The sequence below is a fragment of the Lineus longissimus genome, chromosome 2 (assembly GCF_910592395.1).
Source record: "Lineus longissimus chromosome 2, tnLinLong1.2, whole genome shotgun sequence".
NCBI classification, from domain to species: Eukaryota; Metazoa; Nemertea; class Pilidiophora; order Heteronemertea; family Lineidae; genus Lineus; species Lineus longissimus.
This window is the reverse complement of record NC_088309.1, coordinates 27,197,985-27,220,353: the sequence shown is the minus strand read 5'-3', so window position 1 is coordinate 27,220,353 and position 22,369 is coordinate 27,197,985. Positions and strand designations below refer to the sequence as shown.

At 40.4% G+C, this 22,369-nt stretch overlaps 3 protein-coding genes across 4 annotated transcripts; 1 reads left to right on the top strand and 2 right to left on the bottom strand.

The window, feature by feature from the left end:
• Nucleotides 1–2,940: 2,940 nt before the first annotated feature.
• LOC135483317 (cell division control protein 45 homolog) lies at nt 2,941–8,718 on the bottom strand. Its single transcript, XM_064764107.1, has 17 exons — nt 8,562–8,718; nt 8,349–8,408; nt 8,020–8,112; nt 7,707–7,801; nt 7,464–7,575; nt 7,087–7,251; nt 6,818–6,879; nt 6,383–6,493; nt 5,989–6,180; nt 5,727–5,825; nt 5,401–5,512; nt 5,150–5,205; nt 4,783–4,921; nt 4,488–4,571; nt 4,176–4,291; nt 3,856–3,932; nt 2,941–3,526 (listed from the first exon to the last, which is right to left on the bottom strand). The coding sequence occupies exons 1-17, from the start codon at nt 8,613–8,615 to the stop codon at nt 3,456–3,458; spliced, it is 1,698 nt and encodes a 565-aa protein (XP_064620177.1). The 5' UTR covers nt 8,616–8,718; the 3' UTR covers nt 2,941–3,455.
• Nucleotides 8,719–8,980: 262 nt separating this feature from the next.
• LOC135483316 (acetoacetyl-CoA synthetase-like) lies at nt 8,981–16,716 on the top strand. Of its 2 annotated transcripts, XM_064764105.1 has the most exons (18): nt 8,981–9,172; nt 9,689–9,792; nt 10,258–10,375; nt 10,668–10,781; nt 10,906–11,003; nt 11,200–11,314; nt 11,555–11,639; nt 11,877–12,027; nt 12,640–12,720; nt 12,854–12,978; nt 13,200–13,264; nt 13,532–13,654; nt 13,769–13,882; nt 14,051–14,246; nt 14,416–14,474; nt 14,644–14,849; nt 15,107–15,245; nt 15,803–16,716. In XM_064764105.1, exons 1-17 carry the CDS (start codon nt 9,058–9,060, stop codon nt 15,242–15,244), a joined length of 2,007 nt encoding a protein of 668 aa, XP_064620175.1. In that variant the 5' UTR covers nt 8,981–9,057; the 3' UTR covers nt 15,245; nt 15,803–16,716. The 2 variants fall into 2 exon arrangements, with proteins under 2 accessions (XP_064620175.1, XP_064620174.1); XM_064764104.1 differs by having other exon boundaries at nt 15,107–16,716.
• Nucleotides 16,717–17,185: 469 nt separating this feature from the next.
• LOC135483881 (long-chain fatty acid transport protein 2-like) lies at nt 17,186–21,605 on the bottom strand. The gene is made up of 10 exons (XM_064764938.1): nt 21,460–21,605; nt 20,849–21,264; nt 20,394–20,711; nt 19,864–20,025; nt 19,449–19,573; nt 18,991–19,182; nt 18,677–18,770; nt 18,273–18,474; nt 17,963–18,063; nt 17,186–17,743 (listed from the first exon to the last, which is right to left on the bottom strand). The coding sequence occupies exons 2-10, from the start codon at nt 21,201–21,203 to the stop codon at nt 17,427–17,429; spliced, it is 1,866 nt and encodes a 621-aa protein (XP_064621008.1). The 5' UTR covers nt 21,204–21,264; nt 21,460–21,605; the 3' UTR covers nt 17,186–17,426.
• Between the last annotated feature and the right edge of the window lie 764 nt (nt 21,606–22,369).

The following is a 22,369-nucleotide window of genomic DNA, read 5'->3' as shown; positions in this document are numbered from 1 at the left end:
ACTTTTCCATCGCAGAAAAGCAATGAACAAATCTTTAATTATCCTCTAATGAATCAAACTATTAATCACTATAAATGGCAAAGTGAGAAACGATACGGCGAAGACCGGGGAAAATGATCGAAAACAACTGCATTGAAATATCAAAGAAATCGGTTGATAACGAAAACAGTGTTAACAATAAACATGTCACAAACTGCTGTCTATATCCCCTTACGAAAAACTTGATTCCAAGTTAAATATTTGGGTGAATTATACTTTCCTCTGTCACAAACGCCCACCCAAGTCACCGAACGACACGTTTGGGCTGGTGTGGCGATGGGGTTCATTCCCTCAGTTTCCCACACCGCCTGGCGCGGCTACAAAAATTTACAATTACATGTACCTTCATTGGTTGATTGACAATGTATGCAGCAAGTTGTAATAGTGTGGTAATGGACCGAGTGGTCACGATCGCTTCATCACTGAACAAACGTAGCAGGTAAGGAGACTTATTTCTCCTCCTGACGAGATGTCATAGCAAGAAGTGAAGGGATCAATATTGATCATTCATGATTCGCCAGCACGTTATTGTCCTGCTGTTCATTAGTTTGATCATGATGATAACGGACAGACAAGATGCCCCCCAAACGTGATTAAGCTGTTACTTTATGTGCTACCTTTCTTTATTTACCTGGTTCTTCTTTTTCTTCTTCTTCATCGGATTTACTAACTTATTTCATCTTGCGCCATCTTGCATTACTTTTAATCTGTCTGCTATATTTGTGTTTGACATAGAGGCAGTCGGTGGTTGACGGGCCTGGTATTGGGAGACAAGATCTGACAAACTCGACTTTGATTGAAATAAAGTACGGCTCATCTTTGGGAAAATGCCCAGAAGATGACAATGACATACTGCCGAGGCGAAAAACTCTCGAAATGGTTTTTCAGTCGTCTTGGGAACATATAATATTGGAAGAAAAATCGCCGCGCTTTTGAAGAAGAAAAAAATCATCTGGCGTATAGTTGGCTTTGGTTCAGCGGTGGCGTTCCCGAGTCGTAGTCGTACGGACGCCGTTATCTTCTCCTTCACTACATGTTGTGAGTGGAGATACCATATCATGCAATACCATTTGCTCCAAGTTTCATTCTCATGTGTTATCGAATCCCAGACACGCGACTTAAAATTGACTGGTAAGTGAAAGTTTGCTGTTGGCGCTATGCGCTGGGTTTGCCTCAACGCTGCATTACATCCGATCTCAATTAGCTCAATCTTGAACAGCATGCCACTGACGATGCTCTTAAGTATTTTGAAAGGCCATACATTAATGATAAAACAACTTTAAAGTCATGGCATTTCAAGATGAGATTTATCGAAGTTTCAGTTCCAGGCTGGAGAGGACGGCCGCATGTTGGGCCTGTTTTGCATTCAATTAGTCTGAAACTTAGAAAAAAGGTCGGCAGGCAAAAGTCTTGGATTAATGGGTTTCCCTGTCATTGTTCATCAGCCCACACCTGTCATAGACTACCTGGAGGATACCGATAGGTTATAAAAAGTGGCAAAGTAGGATACCGATGTATATATAGTAGGTCATATGGTTCACTGTAGGACGAGTTTCACCTTGTTCAATTGAGAAAGGGTAAGAGACCAGAGGCGGCAGATCAGGGCGAGAATCTTATGATCCAACTCACACAGACGCACGGACTCCAGGTTTGTCACTGTCGGTGTGACGCACCACTCTTAACTGAACGCCCATCATCCGCAGCGTGACTTTTTCGCAGTTCGGTTTCAAACATCTGAGCTAATTTTTTTTCAGTTTGAGAGGGTGAAGTTTATGTAATTAAGGCTGCGGATGTTTTGGCAAAATCATACAGTGGCTTCGAAGACGCTGCCGAATGTTGCGTGCGGGTGGCTTTCTCAATCGAGCTGCGCGAAAACCATATAGGCGAGTCTGTATTGTGAAGTCTTGAGTAGGATCTATTTCCATTGCTCTTGATATCGTGCTGTGCTGTATTTGTCATATTTCTAAAGGAGACCTTTAAGAAGCTATCAGAGAGAAAGGCCAAACACTCTCTGCCTACACTTACATCCTGAGCCAACTTGTGTCAATACTTATCGACAAAGTCAGTAGGATATTCTTGTAGAGGTCTTGAGTCTTCTAGTCCTGAAGAGATCTGGTTGTTCGGATACAGAGATGTCTGTCTTTGTTAACAATGCATTGACCTGGAATGTAGAAGCAATCACCAGGTTGAGACGGCTCTTTCATTTGTCAACCTGCTCTTGCGTTGACCTGGAATACAGAAGCAATCGTCAGGTTAAGACGACTCTGTCTCTTGGGTTGACCTAGAATAGAGAAGCAATCCGATCGTCAGGTTGAGGTGTCTCTGCCTTTGTAAACATACTTTTGGGTTGTTCTGGGATGCAGAACCAATAATCAATTTGTGTTAGCCCGCTTTTGTTAGTAACATCTGATTATTGCTATCTCTGGAGACAAATTGCCTCAGGGAATAGTATAAATCATTTACTTTCAATTCTCGCGAGTTTCTTGGATGAGGGCTTGAGATAGTGCCACACCTGAAGTGTCACAGCTGGGGTAAGGGTTTCAGAGACAGCATCACAACCAATGCGTCACAACTGGATGAGACAATGGCACAACCTTGGTGACAGTTAACAGAGACAGCACCACAACCAAAGTACAATGTAGTACAATTGGGGTGAGGGTTTCAGAGACAGTGACACAACTAGATTGAGGGTTTCAAAAAGTGTCACAACGAAGGTGAGGGTTTCAGAGATGGTTTCACCACTGGACTGAACACTTCAGAGACAGTGTCACAACCAAAGTGTCATAACTGAGGTGATGGTTGCAGAGCCAATGTATGAAGAAATCTAATAAAACTCTTTGTGTCAATATTATAAATTACTTTAATCATTTTTCAATAGTACATGACATAATCAAGGTACTTACAAAATATATTGTGTGATTACATTTATGTGTTGGACGAGACACTATAAACAAGATAAATGCAACTGAGGTATGAACAATTCTATACTTGGCCGGTTCACATGCTGCAACCTTGCTTTAGGTCGATCCCCACTTATACATGTACATGTTTGTAGATTCTGGCCTTGATTGACCTCTATGGGGTATATTGCAAGTCCTCAATAACCCCATTTACATCATGATACACTTCATGACGTTAGCACATAGGCATTTCATCCACCTCCAAACATACAGTAGAGTCATTTGAGCTGTGACGTGAGATTCCTAATAGCTGTACTGGCATAAAAACACATCAACACAGTATCTCATTGTCAGGCAAGTGCTGCCATCTAGACAATATTCACGTCAGAACCAACAGAAACTCGATAGTGTTTTTACATTTCATTCTCCATTGACACTCAAAGCTCACAACATAAGCACATAGTCACTTCTCATCATTCCAACACGGACACATTGGATCGTTCCATCAGCATCCGTTCAATCATATTGCATCAGATTAATTAAAGCATCAAAAAACTTGCTGCGATCTTCGGTTTTCATTTCCACAACTACAAAGAAAGAAGAAATCAATTTCATAATTAAAACACAAATTTTTATTAAAATATCACCACCAAGCAATCTGAGAGAAATGCTTTGATTTGCTTTCTGATACTATAAGTCATTAATTCAGCAGCAGTGATGAATGTGAAAGAAAACATTCTCAGATTAATATCTGGAGTGGTGATCGTAAGGAAGTGAAGCCAGTATTATGTTTCTATGCTGTCACATTGACAATGTTATGAGGCCACATGTATACCTAAGAATTTGACTGATCCCTCCCCTCTCAATTGACCGATTCACTGTGAAAGGAAAATGGGAATCTTTCATCTCGACTTACTATTGGAATCAAAGCTATCCTGTAGAATCCTTGAGCTTGTACTCTCAGCAGCTTGTTCAAATGCCTTACCAAAGAAACTGAAAAGATAATGGGAATGGCAATCACGAAGAGGATTGATGCATGCAGCTAAATCTGCTCTCATATTGTAACCAAAAGAATTCAGTTTTTTCACATTTGTTCTCTCGCCTTGAAACAGGAAATTTTCCTGAAGACCAAGAAGTATCCACTCAAAACCAACCGAGGAGGCCAATGTCCATGATTTGGTGGGGAGAAGACCCAACCACTGGCACCATCAACAAACCAAAGGAGAAAATACTTACTTTCTACCATCGTCTTCAGCGAGAGGTGGGATGCCAACCACTAATGTTGTCCCCCGGTCATTGTCTAAAGCTGCACCAAGTAGGAGAGGGAGGGTGGGCGCCTTACGACTCTTACTCTGAAAGATGATTTGGAAAACTAGAAGAACATGTAGCTATCAAATCAAAGTTGCCGCCCCATCAAGTGAGGCAATTTAGATTGAAGCATCTAAGGAGTCGGTAGAGGGGGGTCTTACGACAATGTTGAATGGATATCCTAACGTCTTCAAATCAAGGTGCCCCATCAACTTCCTCAGAGTTTATGAAATTACTTACCATTGCACAATGGGCCTTTAGTGTAAACTTGGCTAACTTCTGAAGACATATTGGCTTAGCAAAAAACTTCACATCTGGAGTGCCCTGGAAGAAATGGTTTATCGTAGCTATGAGATGCCGAAATACAATGGCTGGGAGGACAGAATGATTATAACTTAAACAAACATCATAATTATTGTTTTTGTTGCAAATGTTTAGATTTGAACTTGTTGTGAAGAATCTTCATGTCCGAACATTTTTGAAAATGCAACAAACTCTAACATAGCCAAGGAGAGTATAACAAACATAAACCTACCTCCCCGATGAAGGCATAAAGGAATGGCCCAGCTGATATGACTTGGGTCATGTCTAAGAATGAATTCACTTGGTTTACAACAGCTTTCAGTTGAGTCTTGGCATTCTCTAGGCCTTTCTCCAACATGGTGCTTCTATCCCTGAAAATATTGAACATCAGAATGACTCTTCCACGTATCAGATACCTTCTAAGTGTGCAAGACCCCAGATCATGAATTCCTTGAAACCCACACCAACATATAAAAAAAAGATCTACGTCTGCCCGGATTTTGATTACCCTCGATGACAGCTGTCTCTAAAGATTATGTCTTCATTTGGTAGAACGACTAACTCCATAACTGATTCGCACATGAAATCATAAAACGTACCGAGTCAGGAGATCCAGAGCATCGAGGAAACAGTCAGACTGCTTCTTTGACTTCTCCTGAAAGCAAAGATACGGATGAGGTTTTACAATAAATTGCACTTCAGAAAATAACAATTTTGTGATTTGTATGTTGGCTTATAGAGTGTTTGCTCATTGAAACAAACATTCCATCTATGGCAAGTACCGGGTACCAGTTATTTCTCCTATGGCAAGCAAGACGTTGATGAGATGAGCCTTTAGTGTTGTACATACCACTGATTCCAATAATGCTGCACATGCATAGGCCACATCCATGGCACATAACTTGTTACGGTAACCATACTGAGCCAAGAAAGATGGAATGAAGATTTCGGATGGTGATAACCTGAAATGAAAAGGTTGAAGTCATGCATGAGAAGATAGATCTGTACTTTTTTTCAAATTGACATGGCCAAACCGCATCATATAAATTATCTCTTCATTACACTCCCTCCATGTTAAAATCTTAAGACAGAACCACTGTAACACTTAAAAAACCTTCGAGAAGTAAATATTGATAACACGAATCCAGAGACTTGAGTTCAGATTGATCACCTTACCCATATTTTTCTGCTTTATTGCTTATCATTTCCTTCACAGAAGTCCGAAGACTAACATCCATCGACATATATTTCTGCTGGCACTGTACTAATGGCAAACTGTAAGAAAAGACAGTACAGTATTTAGCATCTTAGAAAATAAAGGATTTTTTGCTTGGTGTATTAAGCACTCATCTGAAAAGAGAGCAGTAAGCTTGAATCTTGAGGCCAGGGTGTCCTTAAGAGACAAGTCACATAGAACATCAAACAAAAACATGCTCACCCCATATCTGCAAGGAATTCGTGCAGTTTCTTCTTTCCCTTCATTGTCCACACCCTGAATTTACATGCAGTTGTGACAGAGTGACATAAGCTGTCAAACAACGTCCAATGTCTATACAAGTTTAGCTGTAGCTCCTCTTCAAAGGCCAACTTCAATGATGATATCGACTTCTTTGTGTCCTCGTCGTCACCTCTAGAAAATAATGATTGAATGGTAAGTTCACAGAATATCGAGACAAAGATGTAGCAGAGAAGAGAAGGAGAGCAGTTTTGAGAACTTGTAAATCAAGTATAAACAGGCATCATATATAACTTTTAAAACATCTTTTTGACAAGGGGACACTATTGATGACTGTACATGTAGGACTTGAGAAGGCCGAACTGTTCACAATTACCTGTGGTTGAGTCTTGAAACATGTGATTGAAGAGATCCCAAACTTTCTATATATTTTTCTCTGTTGATTTTATAGTGGACGAATTGGTCGGTGAGACCTATGGTGGCAAGCCTGCAAGAAAGATGATAACTACCTGTAGTCTAAACGGACCAATACATTTAATGCTTTGAAACATGTTCAGAATATCATTTTTTATCTATTAAAGTTGTAAACCTATCTTACACAAAAGACAGTGCTCACTCATCTGATGACCTGGATAACATAATGGCGATAGATATGGAACTGATATAAAACACCAGGAAACACAACAAGTCCACGTCACTCGTGATGTTTGGAGGAATCCACCAATCTATGGCCAATGTTCAAATTCTAGGCAAACCTGACATCAACTACAACATCATCTAATTGGGAGGATTTAACAGAAATTCAACATACCACAGCAAATCATTTGTATCCTTCGACATCTTCCACGCCAACTCAAATATTGTCACTGCAGTCTGAAAGAAAAGGAGTGACACGATAAACCTACTTGCTGAGCATTCAATGATTTACATAAAACATGTAATATTTTGTTCTATTTCTTGGCACCGTCAACTTTCAAATAAATTGTTTTTAACACATAAGTTATCAGATTATAGTGAACCTCCAGCTGGCGGTCAACCAATTCCCCTTAGTTTGTGACTCCTTCAACATGTTCAACTTACAGACATGCCATGTGAGTTGAACTCATAGTATTCAAACAGTGTCCGCTCCCGGTTGTTCCACCATTCCCGCTTCTCTCTCTTGCGGTTTAGTGACTCTTCATCAAACCGTCGTCTCTTGTTAGCACGCTCGGATGAATCACTCTCGTTTCCCGAGTCATCATCAGACTGTAAATGCAATATTTCAAGATGAGATGTCTCACAAGTGTCTTCACTCAGAATCTCTAACATTACAATGCAACTTGATTAAGCAGCTATAAATTTTTTTCACTTGTTTGAAAATTTTACTGAATATTGAACTTACGCAAAAATTCAACTCAGAAGGATGAAAAAATTTCTGAGTCCAAATATTGTTTAGCAACTACTTGGTGTCCACTTACATTTTCTTCTCTGAATATTTCATTGAAATCTGGCACATCCTCCAGTTCTTCCTTCAGAATCAGCTGCACTTGTTTCACATTGTAGATGTTGTGAACATCTATTGGCCTGTGACTGCAACAACACAAGACAAGACTTTGAGTTGACTGGTAATGGTTATGAACATACAAGGTAACTGAAGACATTCAGGTTAGCTTTCTATGTCACAGAGATTATTTGGAGTAAGAATTATTATAAAACTTTACCTATCACAGATGAAAAATGTCACATCCTCATCAGGTTGAAGGAGTTCAACAATATCGATGTTACCTCCACAATTCAGCATCATAACACACTTGATCTGAAAAAGAAAATCATCTCAACATGAAAGGAAAGCACATATTTCAGAGTCTTTCTTTGGCATTACTCACATTACAGGAGACCCTTGCTAAGAAAACAAAATCCCCACTTTATTACTACTATTACTAGACCCCTTCAAGTTTAAATTTCATTGAGCACTTGCAACTGAGAAATCTCATTCCCTATTGATACGTTGGGACCCGGTTTTGAAATACTCACTCCCTCACAGTTCTCCATAAAAGCGGTTTCCAATTCTTGCCGCCCAGACACCGGCATGATGGTGTACAGAACATGGTCACATTGGAATAGGTACTGGAAAAAAGAAAACATTTGGTAGGAAAGTATGAATAGCCTGGCACAACTTGATCCATTCTCAAATCATCTGAATCAATTCAGTAACCAGAAAACCTTATTACTTGTGATTAAAATTCATAACACCATGTTGTGACTGGAGAGAGTACCACCAAACTCATACACTTGATTTCATAGATAGTAATGTAGTATAGTACTGTTGTTAATGTTAGTGTTAATCATACTGAAATATCTACCTGCAATATCTTCAAAGCGCACAGTGCATCCACATCTAATGCCACCAGGACCAAAACTCGCTGAAATAATCAAAAGGTATTATAGCATAGCAGTTTTCCCTTTGTCATTCTCTCTCTTTTGATGTTACAACAAGCCCGGGCATGGGCACAAGCCAACCGGCCCAACCTTTTTTTGGGGACACTCATTAGACATACTGTAAAACAACAAAGTACCTGAGTTTGAATGGGGTCATAAAAATCTTTCCTGAAATCTTTTACCACAACCATGGTGACAAAGCGGTAATATCGAATATGATCTTATCTTCTGATATTGTTTAGATGAATAATACTGGATAAACTTAGTAAATTTATCGTGTTTTTGTCATGTTTTAAATTTTAGGAAATTCATTTTGTCCGCCGAAATCTCTCTGCGTTATTGTTGATACCTAGCATCGATTCAAACTCCTCATTCAAATCGATTTGACGGATAAAAATATACCAAGATACAAAAATATATAATAAGAAACTCTACCAATAGATTTATTGGAAATTTATTTCTAATATTAGAGGTTTAGCTATTATCTTTAGGTCGCAATGTATCGTAACAAATACTCTGTAATGAAATCAACGTCAGCTTCAGTTCGCGTGATAAAACTGTCTGCTCCAATTCGATCACCCCATTTCCATTTGTTTTCGCAAACATTTTCTCGTTTTGAACACTTAAACGAACATGGATGCTGCCGGAGACATTGGTAAAAAAGTAATGTGGCGCCCTGACCACAAGAAAAGGACAAACATTCTTGATTTCAAGCAGAAAGTGAACACAAAATATTGTCTCGATCTTGGTATGTCCGAATATAGACTCCTATTTATATGGCAATTGTACGCATTACTGATTGTCGGATGGATATTTCCAAGCAAAATGCCAAATATAGTGATGATGTCATGCAAGACAGCCTGACAGCCTATGTTTGACCCTTTATTGATGCAGCTCAGCTGTCTGAAGAGTTGTCACCATTACATACAATCTCTTACTTAGTCTAAAAGGATACTGGATAGGCCTACACCTAGTCTCTATAGGCTACCGTACCCAACGAGTACGAGTGTACTAGGCTAGGTCAGGCCTACCGCTACCGGTGGCCTGCTCACTTAGCTAGTTATGATGGCACTGGCTTTGCCATTGTGCCTGGCGCAAGTCTACTGACGGAGTGACTCACTGCACCCATCAAGGGTGGGCCTTCCACTCTGCCATGGCCCATATGAATACCTCATATCTGCATTAATTAACTTATTAAGGCCATTTTCCAGAATCTCTTGTCTGTCGCAAAGCAGGGATGATATCATAATTTTTGTCTTTCCAGAAACATACGCTGACCTTTACAAGTGGTCAACTGACAACTATCCTCAATTCTGGGAGGAAGTATGGAAGTTCACTGATATCATACATTCCAAATCATATGATCAGGTTAATTTTTGTTTCCTTGTGAATTTTTTCCTTTGAATTTTGACCCGCAGTGTTATTGACTCTTTGAATTGATGAGCTGTATTTGCAGTCGGCATGCATACAGTACTTGAAAAACATGTTGCACTAACAGATCAATGATAAGAAATCAATGTCATCTCGCTGAACATGCTGCATGAATAGCCATCTGTTGTGAAAATCACAGTCATACAATGGACATGTGTTGTCTGTAACAGCAGGTGGCCCAGCCCACATCCCGTGTTATGCACTGCTTATTTGAATATCTTCATCAAGGGTTATCAAGTCACTCAATATAGTAGTAGGCAATTAATAAGTTTATGAGGGTAACCCACCCCCTTGTTATGTCACACACAAATTGTGAATTGTTAAATCAGTTGCACTTATCACAGAAGATGCTGTCCATGACATCACACACGCTCTGTGACACAAACTTTTGTGCCATCTCAGGTCGTAGATGAGAACAAGCGTATTGATGAAGTACCAGAGTGGTTCCATGGCAGCCGGCTCAACTATGCAGAGAACATGCTTCGATGTGACGATGACAGGGTGGCCATTTATGCAGCTAGTAAGTCAATTCATTCTAGCTAATGTACAAAGCGGTGGGCACTTATTCTGTTTTTTCTTTAGCATAAGAAGTCCAAACTCTTGGAAGGTTAGAAAACTTGCTTTTTTGAGAGGTTAAGAAAGACATTACCAGTCTAAGCAGATTGATGCTGCCGATTATTTTGACAATTTGTTCGATTAAATGATTAAGAAGATCACATGAGGTTGTCTTTCACTCTGATATAAGTCATAAAATGGGTAGGATTACATGTCTCTGCAGCCTATAATGTGGAATGTTCTTTATACTTTTTCAGGAGAGGGTGTCAAGGAGGTTCGGAAGCTCACATTCAGGCAAGTGCGCGAGAATGTCGCCAAATATGCAGCTGCTATGAGGAAGATAGGAATAGAGAAAGGAGATCGCGTTGTGGGTGAGTTATATGAGATTGACGAGGCATGGCTGCTTTCGAGATCTTCGTTTCATCTCCTGTTTGTTGTTTGTTGAAGAAAAGACACAGACGCAACTGAATTATACTGTTTCCTTGTGCATTGTAGGTTACATACCCAACTGTCCAGAAGCTTTAGAAGCCATGTTAGCTGCTGCAAGTATTGGTGCAATTTGGAGTTCAACTTCCCCAGATTTCGGTGTCAGTGTAAGTACAAATAACGGAGAAATCAGGCAAATGAATATGAGTGTTATGAGAATCTTTGAACTTGTTGGTTTTGGGCACTCAAATGCCTGAGGACAAACTTGTGTCTTGGCAAAATCCCATAGTCAGATAGTATCAGTGTTATGCTAATGTTTTTTAAAGCACTTGATTTCAATACCTATCTTCCTTTTCTTTCCAGGGGGTTTTGGATCGATTTACACAGATAAAACCAAAATTGATATTCTCTGTGAATGCTGTTCGATACAATGGAAAAAGACACAATCATATGGAAAAAATACAGCAGGTCGTTAAAGGTGGGTCTGTTGTTGTGAGATTTGTATGATATTTCAACATCTATAGAAATCAGTTAAGGCCCCAAAACTAGAATCATCATAATATCATAGGGCCCATAAATCATTCAGATAAAGAATGTGATAGTGAGCATGATTTAATGTTTTGCGTTAAAATAGAATCATACTTGGAGATTTGGAATATAGTTTTCATCATTGTTAGCTCTTTTGATATCTTTGTGAAGTGAATCCTTTGTGTTTCAGGTTTACCAGAGCTAGAAAAAGTTGTTATAATACCATTTGCTGTAGAAAATGGTGAAACGTTAGATATCTCGGGCATAGCAAACGGGTAGGTTTATCAGTTACCATGCCCATTCAAATACCCTTGACTCTGGTATTGTTGTGGAATTTATTTGCACCATGAAACACTTCCCATACAGGAAGTTGCTGTTGGTTACATGTAAGGCCCTGAATATTACCTTAAAGATGTTCAAAAGATGTTGTGACCATTCACATTCACATGACAGTACAGAATGTTTTACTAAAATGGATGATTAACTGTCCCTACAACTTTGTTTTCTTTCAGGTGCACTCTTGGTGATTTTCTGGACCTTGGGCTTGAAGATGGAGAAGTTCCTGACTTACAATTTGAACAGCTGCCATTTAACCATCCGCTCTTTATCATGTACTCATCTGGCACAACTGGAGCACCAAAGTGTATGATTCATTCAGCTGGGGTAATCTTCCTTAAAAACACAACCTTTTATTCTGTGTTAATGGAACTAGATTTTCAAACTATGTTTTATCATTCCAGTCCTATAAATTTAACTTAGACTGGGACCTACCCAATACATGTACTTCGAACAATTTGATGCGATTTATATGCGAACTTGAAATTACTTTATTGTAATACCTTATGGCATTTCTAGTGGAGGTCAGATCAATTTGCCAACAATTTGATGCGATTTATATGCGAATTTGAAATTACTTTATTGTAATACCTTATGGCATTTCTAGTCAAGGTCATATCAATTTGCCAACAATTTGATGAGGTGTCCGCCCTACAGAGGTTTTGGTTAAAGCAAATGACTTAGAAAAAAATCGGGACTGAAAGAACATGTCCGTAATTTGCCAACAATTTGATGCGATTTATATACGGAGGTGTCCGCAAGGGGAGGTCCTACTGTACTCGCAACCATGGTCATGCAGAGTAACTGCCAGTATAGCCCATTACCACATTGACCCTCAAGTTAACTGACCAACATGTTAGTTGTGTAACTCCAAATTGAATCCAAAGGTTTGATACAATTATGGATCTCCTCAAATTCCAATTCCATTCTTTATTCCAGGGTACCTTGATACAGCATTTAAAAGAGCATGTTATCCTTGGCAACCTTTCCCAAAGTGATATCATATTATACTACACCACGGTAAGTTCTCCGCCAACACCAGCAAGTTAAACTGAATTCCTAATCATGGCAGGGGTGCCAGATGAACTATTCCCAACAGGAATTCCATTCCTGGTTTGATGTACATGCCACACATCCCTCTTGCTTATTTCAGACTGGGTGGATGATGTGGAACTGGCTGGTGACTGCCATGGCTGCTGGTGCTGCTATTGTCACCTATGATGGATCTCCATTCATTCCAACACCAAATGTGCTGTGGGACCTCATCGATGAGATTGGGTAAGACACTTCATTTCAAGCTAAGGTTGGGTCTTTTAACATTAGATTGACCACATTTAAGATATTTCGCAAGCAAGGTTTCAGGGAAGAAATTGATACAGTTGGTGAACATGTCTGATGGAATTTAACTTCGTCTAAATGCCACTATGATAATGTGGTGAAGTGCTGTTTTTTTCTTTAGGTTTTTGACTCCAGTGAGACATGGTTTACTTCCATTTCAGTATCACTATATTTGGTACCAGTGCAAAATGGATAGCAGTGTTAGAAGACAGGGAAATCTACCCTGGTAAGTTGTGATCATTGGTCTGACTGACCTCTTCTGCTTCAGAGGGAGAGGCTTTAAAACAAGGTGCAATAAGTCATACCCCAGACCGGTTATCATTTTAACATGTGGGGATTGTTTTTCCATAACAATGGGTTCCCTTGCATATTATTCTGCTGTGGTGAACCTTCAGATGATGCTGACCCTAGTACTCAGTTCTGTTAGTATCACCCAACATATCTTGCCTTTGCACTAGATTGCTTTTGATACCTATACTGTCATATATTCCAGCACGTACCCACAAATTGACCAGCCTCCATTCTATCCTGTCGACCGGCTCACCACTTAAACCACAGAGCTATGAGTATGTGTATAAGGAAGTGAAGAAAGACCTTCTGCTGGGGTCAATAACAGGTGAGCAGAGATTTAACCTACTCCACCATTACCATTGTCAAGTGAAGTAATCTATGAATCCAGTCAGTCCCAATTCCCTCCACTCAAGATCTAGTTGGTTCTTGTTTTTTTCAGGTGGAACTGACATTGTGTCGTGCTTTGCTGGAGCCAACTGGGATGTTCCAGTCTACAAAGGGGAGATTCAGGCACGCAATCTCGGAATGGCTATCGAAAGCTGGGATGAAAACGGTAAATTTATCAGATGTCACTACCCGGTACTGACTAGTTAATCTGGATGTTCGTGTGATGTAAATGTAATGTAAAGTAAAGCATTGTAACCAAGAGACATTATATTACACTGTGTGATTGAAAGCTGAGCAAATTTTAGTCTTCAAAGTTGAGAATAATGTTTTTCAGGTAAACTAGTGTACAATAAGAGCGGTGAGCTTGTGTGCTTGAAGCCCTTCCCTTCTATGCCAACAAGCTTCTGGAATGATCCTGATGGCGCCAAGTACAAGAAGGCTTACTTTGATAAATATGAGGGTGTGTGGGCCCATGGAGACTTTGTGACAATCAACGCCCACACTGGGGGAATACTCATGCTTGGTCGAAGGTGAGTGGTCGGCATTGTGTAAACCTTTAACAAAATTATGTATCTTGTTGTTGATATCAAATAATGTAAGATTCTCTAGAACTTTCAAACACTCTGCGGAAAGGTATTTTGATCACTGTTCATTCATATGAGGTAAATTTAAGCACATTTGTTGTCGTTGTATTTCCAGTGATGGTACGCTGAATCCAAGTGGGGTGCGATTTGGAAGTGCTGAAATATACAACATTGGTAAGATGGCACTTTTTGGAATCTTGATCCCAGAAGCCAGAACAATGCAAAATTTGATCATTCTCCTCTTTCCTCAAGCAGGAGTTTGGGTTGTAAACAATGGAAACAATGCACTAGTTATTATGGATAGGGCGGGAAGTTACTTCAGGTCATTTGGTGTCCTTTTCAGTTGAGACCTTCAAGGAGATTCTTGACAGTGTGTGTGTGAGTCAGAGAAGTCAAGACAATTCTGAAGAGAGGGTCATCTTGTTCCTGAAGATGGCACCAGGGATCAGGTTCTCAGAGGAGCTAGTCAAGAGGCTACGAGCTGTCATCCGACAGCAGCTGTCTGCACGCCATGTTCCGACCATCATTCTACCAATAGAGGACATTCCTGTGAGTATTCTTGGTTATGCTTTGTAATGTGGCAAAGTTGGTGGTCTTCCTAATGGAGTATCTTGTTCGTGAGGTTCAGTTTGTCAATTCTCCAGGATTCCAAAGTGTGTTGAGCAGTGAGAGTGTATTGCTTTGACAGAGACACAGTATTATCTGTTCTTGGTCGAGTGATTCATTAAAGTGTTAGGACAGTGTTAATAAGCCAGGACTACGCACGAAGGTCTTTTTTTCTCATCTCTTCTTTCTTATAATTGTAGTACACACAGAATGGGAAGAAAGTAGAAGTTGCGATCAGGAAAGTTCTTGCTGGTCAGGATGTGACATACCGCGGGGCTTATGCCAACCCAGGCTCCCTCGATCTCTATAAAGATATTCCAGAACTGCAGGGATATTAACGTAAGCACTGTTCTCACACTGGTCCATCATACATGTGGTCTATCGTACATATTATACCTTATGAGAACTTTTGCTTGCAAACCATGCCCCGGTTTACTGTATGTATTTGTTATTTGCAAACTTTGCAGCATTCCAATTTCTTTTGTCAAGTGTACTACCAATGCAATTGTATTCTAAAACACCAATGTTATACTGTACTACTGTTTACAGCGTACTATAAGGTATATATCTATCATGTGCCTTTGGCCAAGTATTTTGTTGAATTGGCCACTACCATTGTTTAAGATGTATGTGTAGTTTTGGTTGGTGAAGGTCTGAATGAAGAAATATATCAGTACGAGTTTGTGCTCACAAATCTCAGTTCGGTGGTCTTGTTTGGCAGCTAAGTACTTATTTATGAACATTGGATCAGATAGTTTTATTATTATTTATTGAAGAGGATGAAGAATATATTATCAATGCAGGGTTGGCTCTGTGAAATTTGTCCTTCTAGCCACTTTTTAGCCAAGTAGCTGTCACTTTTAGCCATATTGAGTTAGCTCTATACACCTTTCCAGAAATGGGGCGCTGAGTGTCCGAAATAGTGATGTTATAAGGGGAAACTAGGCCTTATGGTGGAGGGACAAAGGAGATAGTCATGGTTGACCAACACTCTTGAATGCCTTTAATGACGGACAAGGGAAAAAGTTAGTTCCATTGCAAGCCACCAATTTCGGGAAGTATGTGTCGCCATTGCCGATCGTTTGTTCGTCTTGGGGCCGACCCAGCCCACAGTAACATGTGCGAGAATGGCAGCCCGCCAGTACTGAGACAGCCAATCAACGAACGATTTGAGGAACCCGTGACCGGAGACTCCATGGCAACGAAGCGAGCGGGAAACTAGCCGATAATGTATGCGCAAGGCGACCAGCAGCGCCTCCAAAATCACTGTAGCGGCAACGGGTAGAACTACAACGCAGACGATAGCAACCACGTGTGATAGCGCGGCCACCCGCAAATAATGATAAAGTTTGACTGATTAACGATCGTTCCTTGGTGCATTTGGTGTGGAAGTGGATCTTTTTGATAGACTTTGACCAATTTTCGCACAACACTATTACTCTCTCGGCAAATCATGACAATTAAAATTGAACTCGAAATGTTTTAGCCAGACATTGTTTTACATTCGCCACTCATGTGCAGCATTCGCAAGTGGCGAAAATGCGAACGGGCGCGCCAACCCTGCAATGTATCGCAATATTTTTCCCTGTCGACTTTGACCATGCTTTTAATTTTCAACGGTGCTCATTGGTTCATAAGTGTATTTCCACATAGAATCAGGCAATTTAGGAATGTTTTTCCATCCACCAGTGGATGGTAATGCCTGATATAAGTCTGGATATTCTCTGTCTCTTATCATGCAATCTGTAAAGTCAGCTGTCTCATACATGTAATTATGTATTGATATAAACTATGCTAATAAAGTATTCAATATCTACACACATACATCTTCTAGTTGGTATCGGGCAAGTCCCAATTGCAGCCTTCAGAGACATTGTCACAACCTAGATTACAACCCCCCTTGACTGGAGACCAGAAAGTCAAATGACCACAAGACAGTCTGGTTGTGTTGTTGCAGGGTCACAGGGTTGGGTGGTTGTGCCCGGAGACACATGTTCAAATGGCCCCCAGAGGACAGACTCCTGTGTTTTAAGAGTTGATAACAAACTGATAGCCAAGATTCCAGACTGATATAGTGCACAGTCTTTGCCTGGTTAGCATTTCGTCTACAAAACCTGTGGTATCCTCCATGAGCATGGATCTATATGAACCAAGGCAACTAACTGCTAAATCAAAGGGGTAGGTCCTGTTAACACATTTCCCCAAACTGCGTCGAAATCGATCCATAAACTGAGCAGAAACAATCGAGCACAAGACAAAAATATTCAATAGGATGATTTTTTTATTCATTAAAATTAGCTAGCACAAAAATGGTGAATAGTTATGGAAATCTAACAGAAATATCCCTGCTACCTTCAAACAACTGTCATTTATCTGAGGTTTGCACATAGTTATCACAGTTTTTGCTATGGCCCTAGCAGTGAGATGGTTTTAGTATAATACGGAGGAACAAAATAATCCATAATAGCACCGAGATGAATAAGCTTTTGGTCAGAAAATTGTTCGGTAGATTTCTCCTATTCAAAGTCTGATGTCCCCAGATTCAATCTTTTTGAAAAGTTCCGCAGTCAGTGGAGTATAAGTCTTAGTCTTCGTGTCGAGCAAATAGAGTGGTTCCTTGATGATCTCAGGATTGAAACCCTCCCGTTGAAGGTTGCCCTTGATGTACTTGAAGGTTGACGTCTGCTGAATCTCAGTTTGAACTCGAATGAACAACGGCCTCGCATAAACTGGGAGATAATCGGTGACTTTCTTGTATAGATTATTCAGCAGTGTGTCTGTTACTTCAAAGTCTTGGTTCATCGTCATGGCTGCCATGCCAGCTCGACCATCTCCTCCTGAAACAGAAAACAATGACAATGAGACATAAAGTTTATTATTTTTGGCCAAGGAACTTCTATAGGCTTTGCTGAGAAACCTAAGTTGTTCAAAGGCCCAAACTGCAGTTATTAAACTCTTAATGTGAGGACTACAAAATATATAGTATCATCAGCCAGCTACAGGAGAATCGAGATCTTCAACAGCCCTTATAGAGCAGTCTATGGATGTTTACTTACCAGGGACTTCTACCCCATAGACATTTACATGAAAGATGGAATCTTCTCCATCAGATAAGACAGTGGCTACCTCAGTGGTGGAGACGTTCTCACCTTTCCACCTGAAATACAAATTCACCATGAATTGGGATATTTGGCATGGTATTCCAAAGAAGCTGTCAATGAAGGGTTTTCACATCACAGTGTTTACTGGCAGTCACAACCCAAACTGTTATGTCTTAAACAGAGACAGCCACGGACAAAAACTCCACAAAGTTCATATTGTCTTGTTTGTAAAATGAACAACCAAAGGATACAAAATGCAGCATACCTAAATGTGTCTCCAACACGATCCTTGAAGAAAACATTGTACATGTTATCAACTAACATGAGATCTCCAGAGTCGAAGAATGCATCACCGTCTTTGAAACAGTTGCGGAGAATCTTCTTCTCGTTCAATTCTTTCCTTCCCTTGTAGCCGTCAAACTCCATCCGTCCATCGTTAATTCCAGATACAAACAGACCAACTTCACCTGGAATAATCAAAAGTTTCATGTAAGAAAAAGGTTTCTCTTCGCCTTTACTTCAGCTTTCAGGAGGACATCAAGGTGGCTGTCCTACTTTAATAGCGCTGCTCCTGGGCCCTCATTGTCTTCCATGATACCCAGAGTGACAGTAGGTGTTCACATACATGGACACTTAACTTGAAATGATGAAAAATATGAACAAACTGACCACATTTAGCATCTACACATCTCCCATCAGGTCCACGATAGGCAGTCTCGTTCTCAACATCAAACTTGAGGAAACGGAATGGGTAGATTAATCGCTGAAATGAAAAGATGATTTTCAGCATCACCAGATGAGATAACTTCATCAGGCATTACCTAGATTACTAACATTGGCACATGCTGTGAAAGGATGTAGATCCCACAAGTCTTATATTCAGGCCCATTTTGTATGTTGCAGGTTGATTAGCCTGACAAGCATTGCATGAAACCAAACGAGCGCAAACTTCAAGATAGTTGCAGACACCAAATAATACTCACAAATATAGGAGATGCTCTACCAATGGATCCAACGACATTACCCATGTTAGCAAAGAATCCAGTTCCTTCAGTTGCTGCATACATTTCTCTGATGTCACGGACACCAAACCTCTCCTGGAATTCAACCCACACCTCTGGACGGAGGCCATTACCAAAGGCACAGCGGACCTTGTGTTCTTTGTCACTGGCTTGCTGAAAATAACAGCAATATATTACGCCTGTATAGAGTGGCAACCAAGGAAATGAGGATCCATCACACAGTTGTTCGTGTAAGTTCATCCAGTGCTCTCCACAGCTTGGTCTTCAGTTCTGCACCCTCTCACCAAGACTAAGATTCATTGTTCATAATTGGACACAAGAGCATGACCAGGCATTGAGTTCAAGAGAAGGTGCCTGACACTTCTATATACTTCCCTCACAAGCAACCTTTCTATGAGACCACTGATGTTGTTACTAACCTTGGGTCTGTTAGTCAGATATCGCAACAGTTCACCAATGTAAAGGATGACAGTGACATCATATTTACGACAGTCATCCCAGAATTGTGAGGCAGAGAATCTCTTACGGAGGACCATTGTGGAGCCTGAAGATGTAGGGTTTTATATCAGATAAAGAAAAAGATCATTGAGTCGACTTATTATAGATGGACTACCCCATTGAGTGGTCTGGTGGTCTCACAGAGCCGAGCAAGTTCATCTTCAACTGAGTCCACATCAGGTTCCACAGTCTTCCCTAATGGGATCTCGACATAAGCCAGGACACCCAGAGACGTCTCACTTAGGACAGATGTATCTCCTGATGTTGAGAGCAATTGAGCACCAAAGACTGCGGACCAATTATTTAGCTTGGACATCAAGCTTAAGTCCTACCTACCCTGACGTATCACACCACCGAGGCCAAACGCAAGAGCAGAACCATGGTACAATGGCAGTGGAACATAGAGAATGTCATCATGTTTCATTGGAGCTACTTCAGGAATGACGGCAACTCCACCTACCAATCGACGATGGGTAACGACAGCAGCTTTTGGTAGACCTGGCAGGAAATTATAGAGATGACGGATATATCGGATATACAAGATGGGCTGAAATCTACAATAGATATTAACTGAAAGTCCACTCAACTCATTCTTCCTTTGTTTCCAAATGTGGTACTGAACCTTCTGCAGGAATGATTTTGCCACAGTGCGATTAGGAAAGGAGTATTTTCAACAATGTCATCCCACCACTAGTCCTACATCCTTGTCCTGATCATAGCATGTCCAAACTAAACTGAAATCAAAACTACTGGTGATGAGACCAAATCGTATCAGCCTTGGAAATAGCCTAGTGATGGGACAGGTTAACCCATCATTATTACAATGTCAAAAGATATCAAATTGCTAAAGAACATGGCAGTCTAACCTGTTGTTCCCGAGGTGTAGATGTAGTAAGCAGGGTCTCTGATACCAATGTCCTTCCTGACCGCAGGGTCAATAGGGTTGTCACCGACTCTCTCCATCACCTCGTCCATGGCATGGTACAGGGAAGGTACATCCTTACCCTGTATCCAAACATCCATACCAGCCGATTTGATATCATCAGACACACTTTCCAATGCATCAAGCAACCCTTCTCCAATGATTAGGTTGTTTGCATCACTAATGGAAAGGCAATGCCAAAGTGACTTGGATCGGATGTTGGTGTTGATGAGAGCTACCTTGATACCAAGTTTGTAGAATCCTGCAATAGAGAGATTGGGTTGTACAGATGCAAAATATAAGTTTGACAAAGACATCGCTTGCCTAAACTAGGGACTTGCTGATAAACCACTGCAGGGCCTTAATAAGAAATACATGAACCTATGAGTGGGTACTCACCAAATATTGTCCAAATGAACTCAGGTGAGTTATAGACCATCATCGCTACCGTATCTCCTGTCTTTAGTCCGATCTCCTCAGCAAAGTGGGCAACACGATTAGCTTGCTGGTTCACAGTTTCATAGCTATAAGCTTTCCCTTCAAACCAAATCATTGTCTTTTTAGGATGTTTCTTGGCCGTCGCCTCAAATACATCGATGACAAAAACCTTCTTCTTTGCATAGCCCAGGAGCGCTTTGACAAGCTTCATACAGGTGTAGATATAGGACAGGTCCTTCTTCAACCAGGGTGCAAGGATGTATGTTCCGGCCACAGATGCCAAGGCAGCACCGCCGGCTAGTGCAAGGTACTTCATGTTGGTCGGGTAGGGATCACTTTGCAAACATGAGATGATGGAGAAAGACTTCTAGAATAGTCTGAAAGATAAGTGTACATTCTGACTATCCAATCCTTTCTCTGCCAATTGATTTAGATTTTGGACAGACATGGGTTTACCATATCATCTATTGTCATGGACATTCATTCAAAAGCTGACAATCCTTTGCATAGCATAGCAAAATTATAAATAAAGTTTGCATTGCATTTTATTTCAACAAGTTCAACGGACTCACCTAAATTATCCAATGTCCACCAAGTCCGGTCACCACACAGAGCTACCATGTATGTACAGGCATCAGGTAAATAAAAGCTGACCTAAAAGTCGTACCTTGGTCTACCTGCAGACAATGATATGTAATATCTATTGAACAGCAAATGTGAAGGATTTTAATCCCTTCACATAAATTTTGTTTACTGAATGTTATGCATAGACCACTTTGGCTGTATTGTCATTCAATGTCTTATCATACAGATAACAATTTGTCATCAGAGACTTTCTCTGTCGAGACATATTTAGGACAGTCAAACAGAACAGTGTATCAAAAAACCTGTCATGTAGGCCTTGGGTCAATATTGGTCACGCCAGAGAACATCTCCAGGTGATATCTCTTGCAAAGGCAAATCAAGGTGAAGTTGCCTGGACAATGGACATAGGCCCGGAATCAGCCTATAATTGTATATAAATGCACTTTTTGCCAAACATTTGTCGTACAAAAAACACAACACATTGAAATAACATCACATAATAGTCACTTTATTTCTGCCTCAGATTTACATTTATACAAAATCAGACAACAAACTTTCATTTTGGTATCATATCTTAATGTTTAAAGTCTGCTGAGAGCATAGCATGAACATAAAATTGTGGCGCATGCCATTGCTACATGTACAGCACCAGGCATCTCAACACCAACAATGACGCCCATAAATCACTCCCTAGTCTCAAATATAAAAACTAAATAATATTGTACAGGCATCAGAAGAACAGTTCATACACAAGTATAATATTTTCAATCTGTTCTAAGAAGTGAATCTCAATATATCTCTAAAAAAACCCGGCTATACCAGCCCGACAAGTTTCCTGCTAGCCTGAACTAAAGTTCACAACAAAAAGTCAATCAGAGAAGGAATTATTATGAAAGA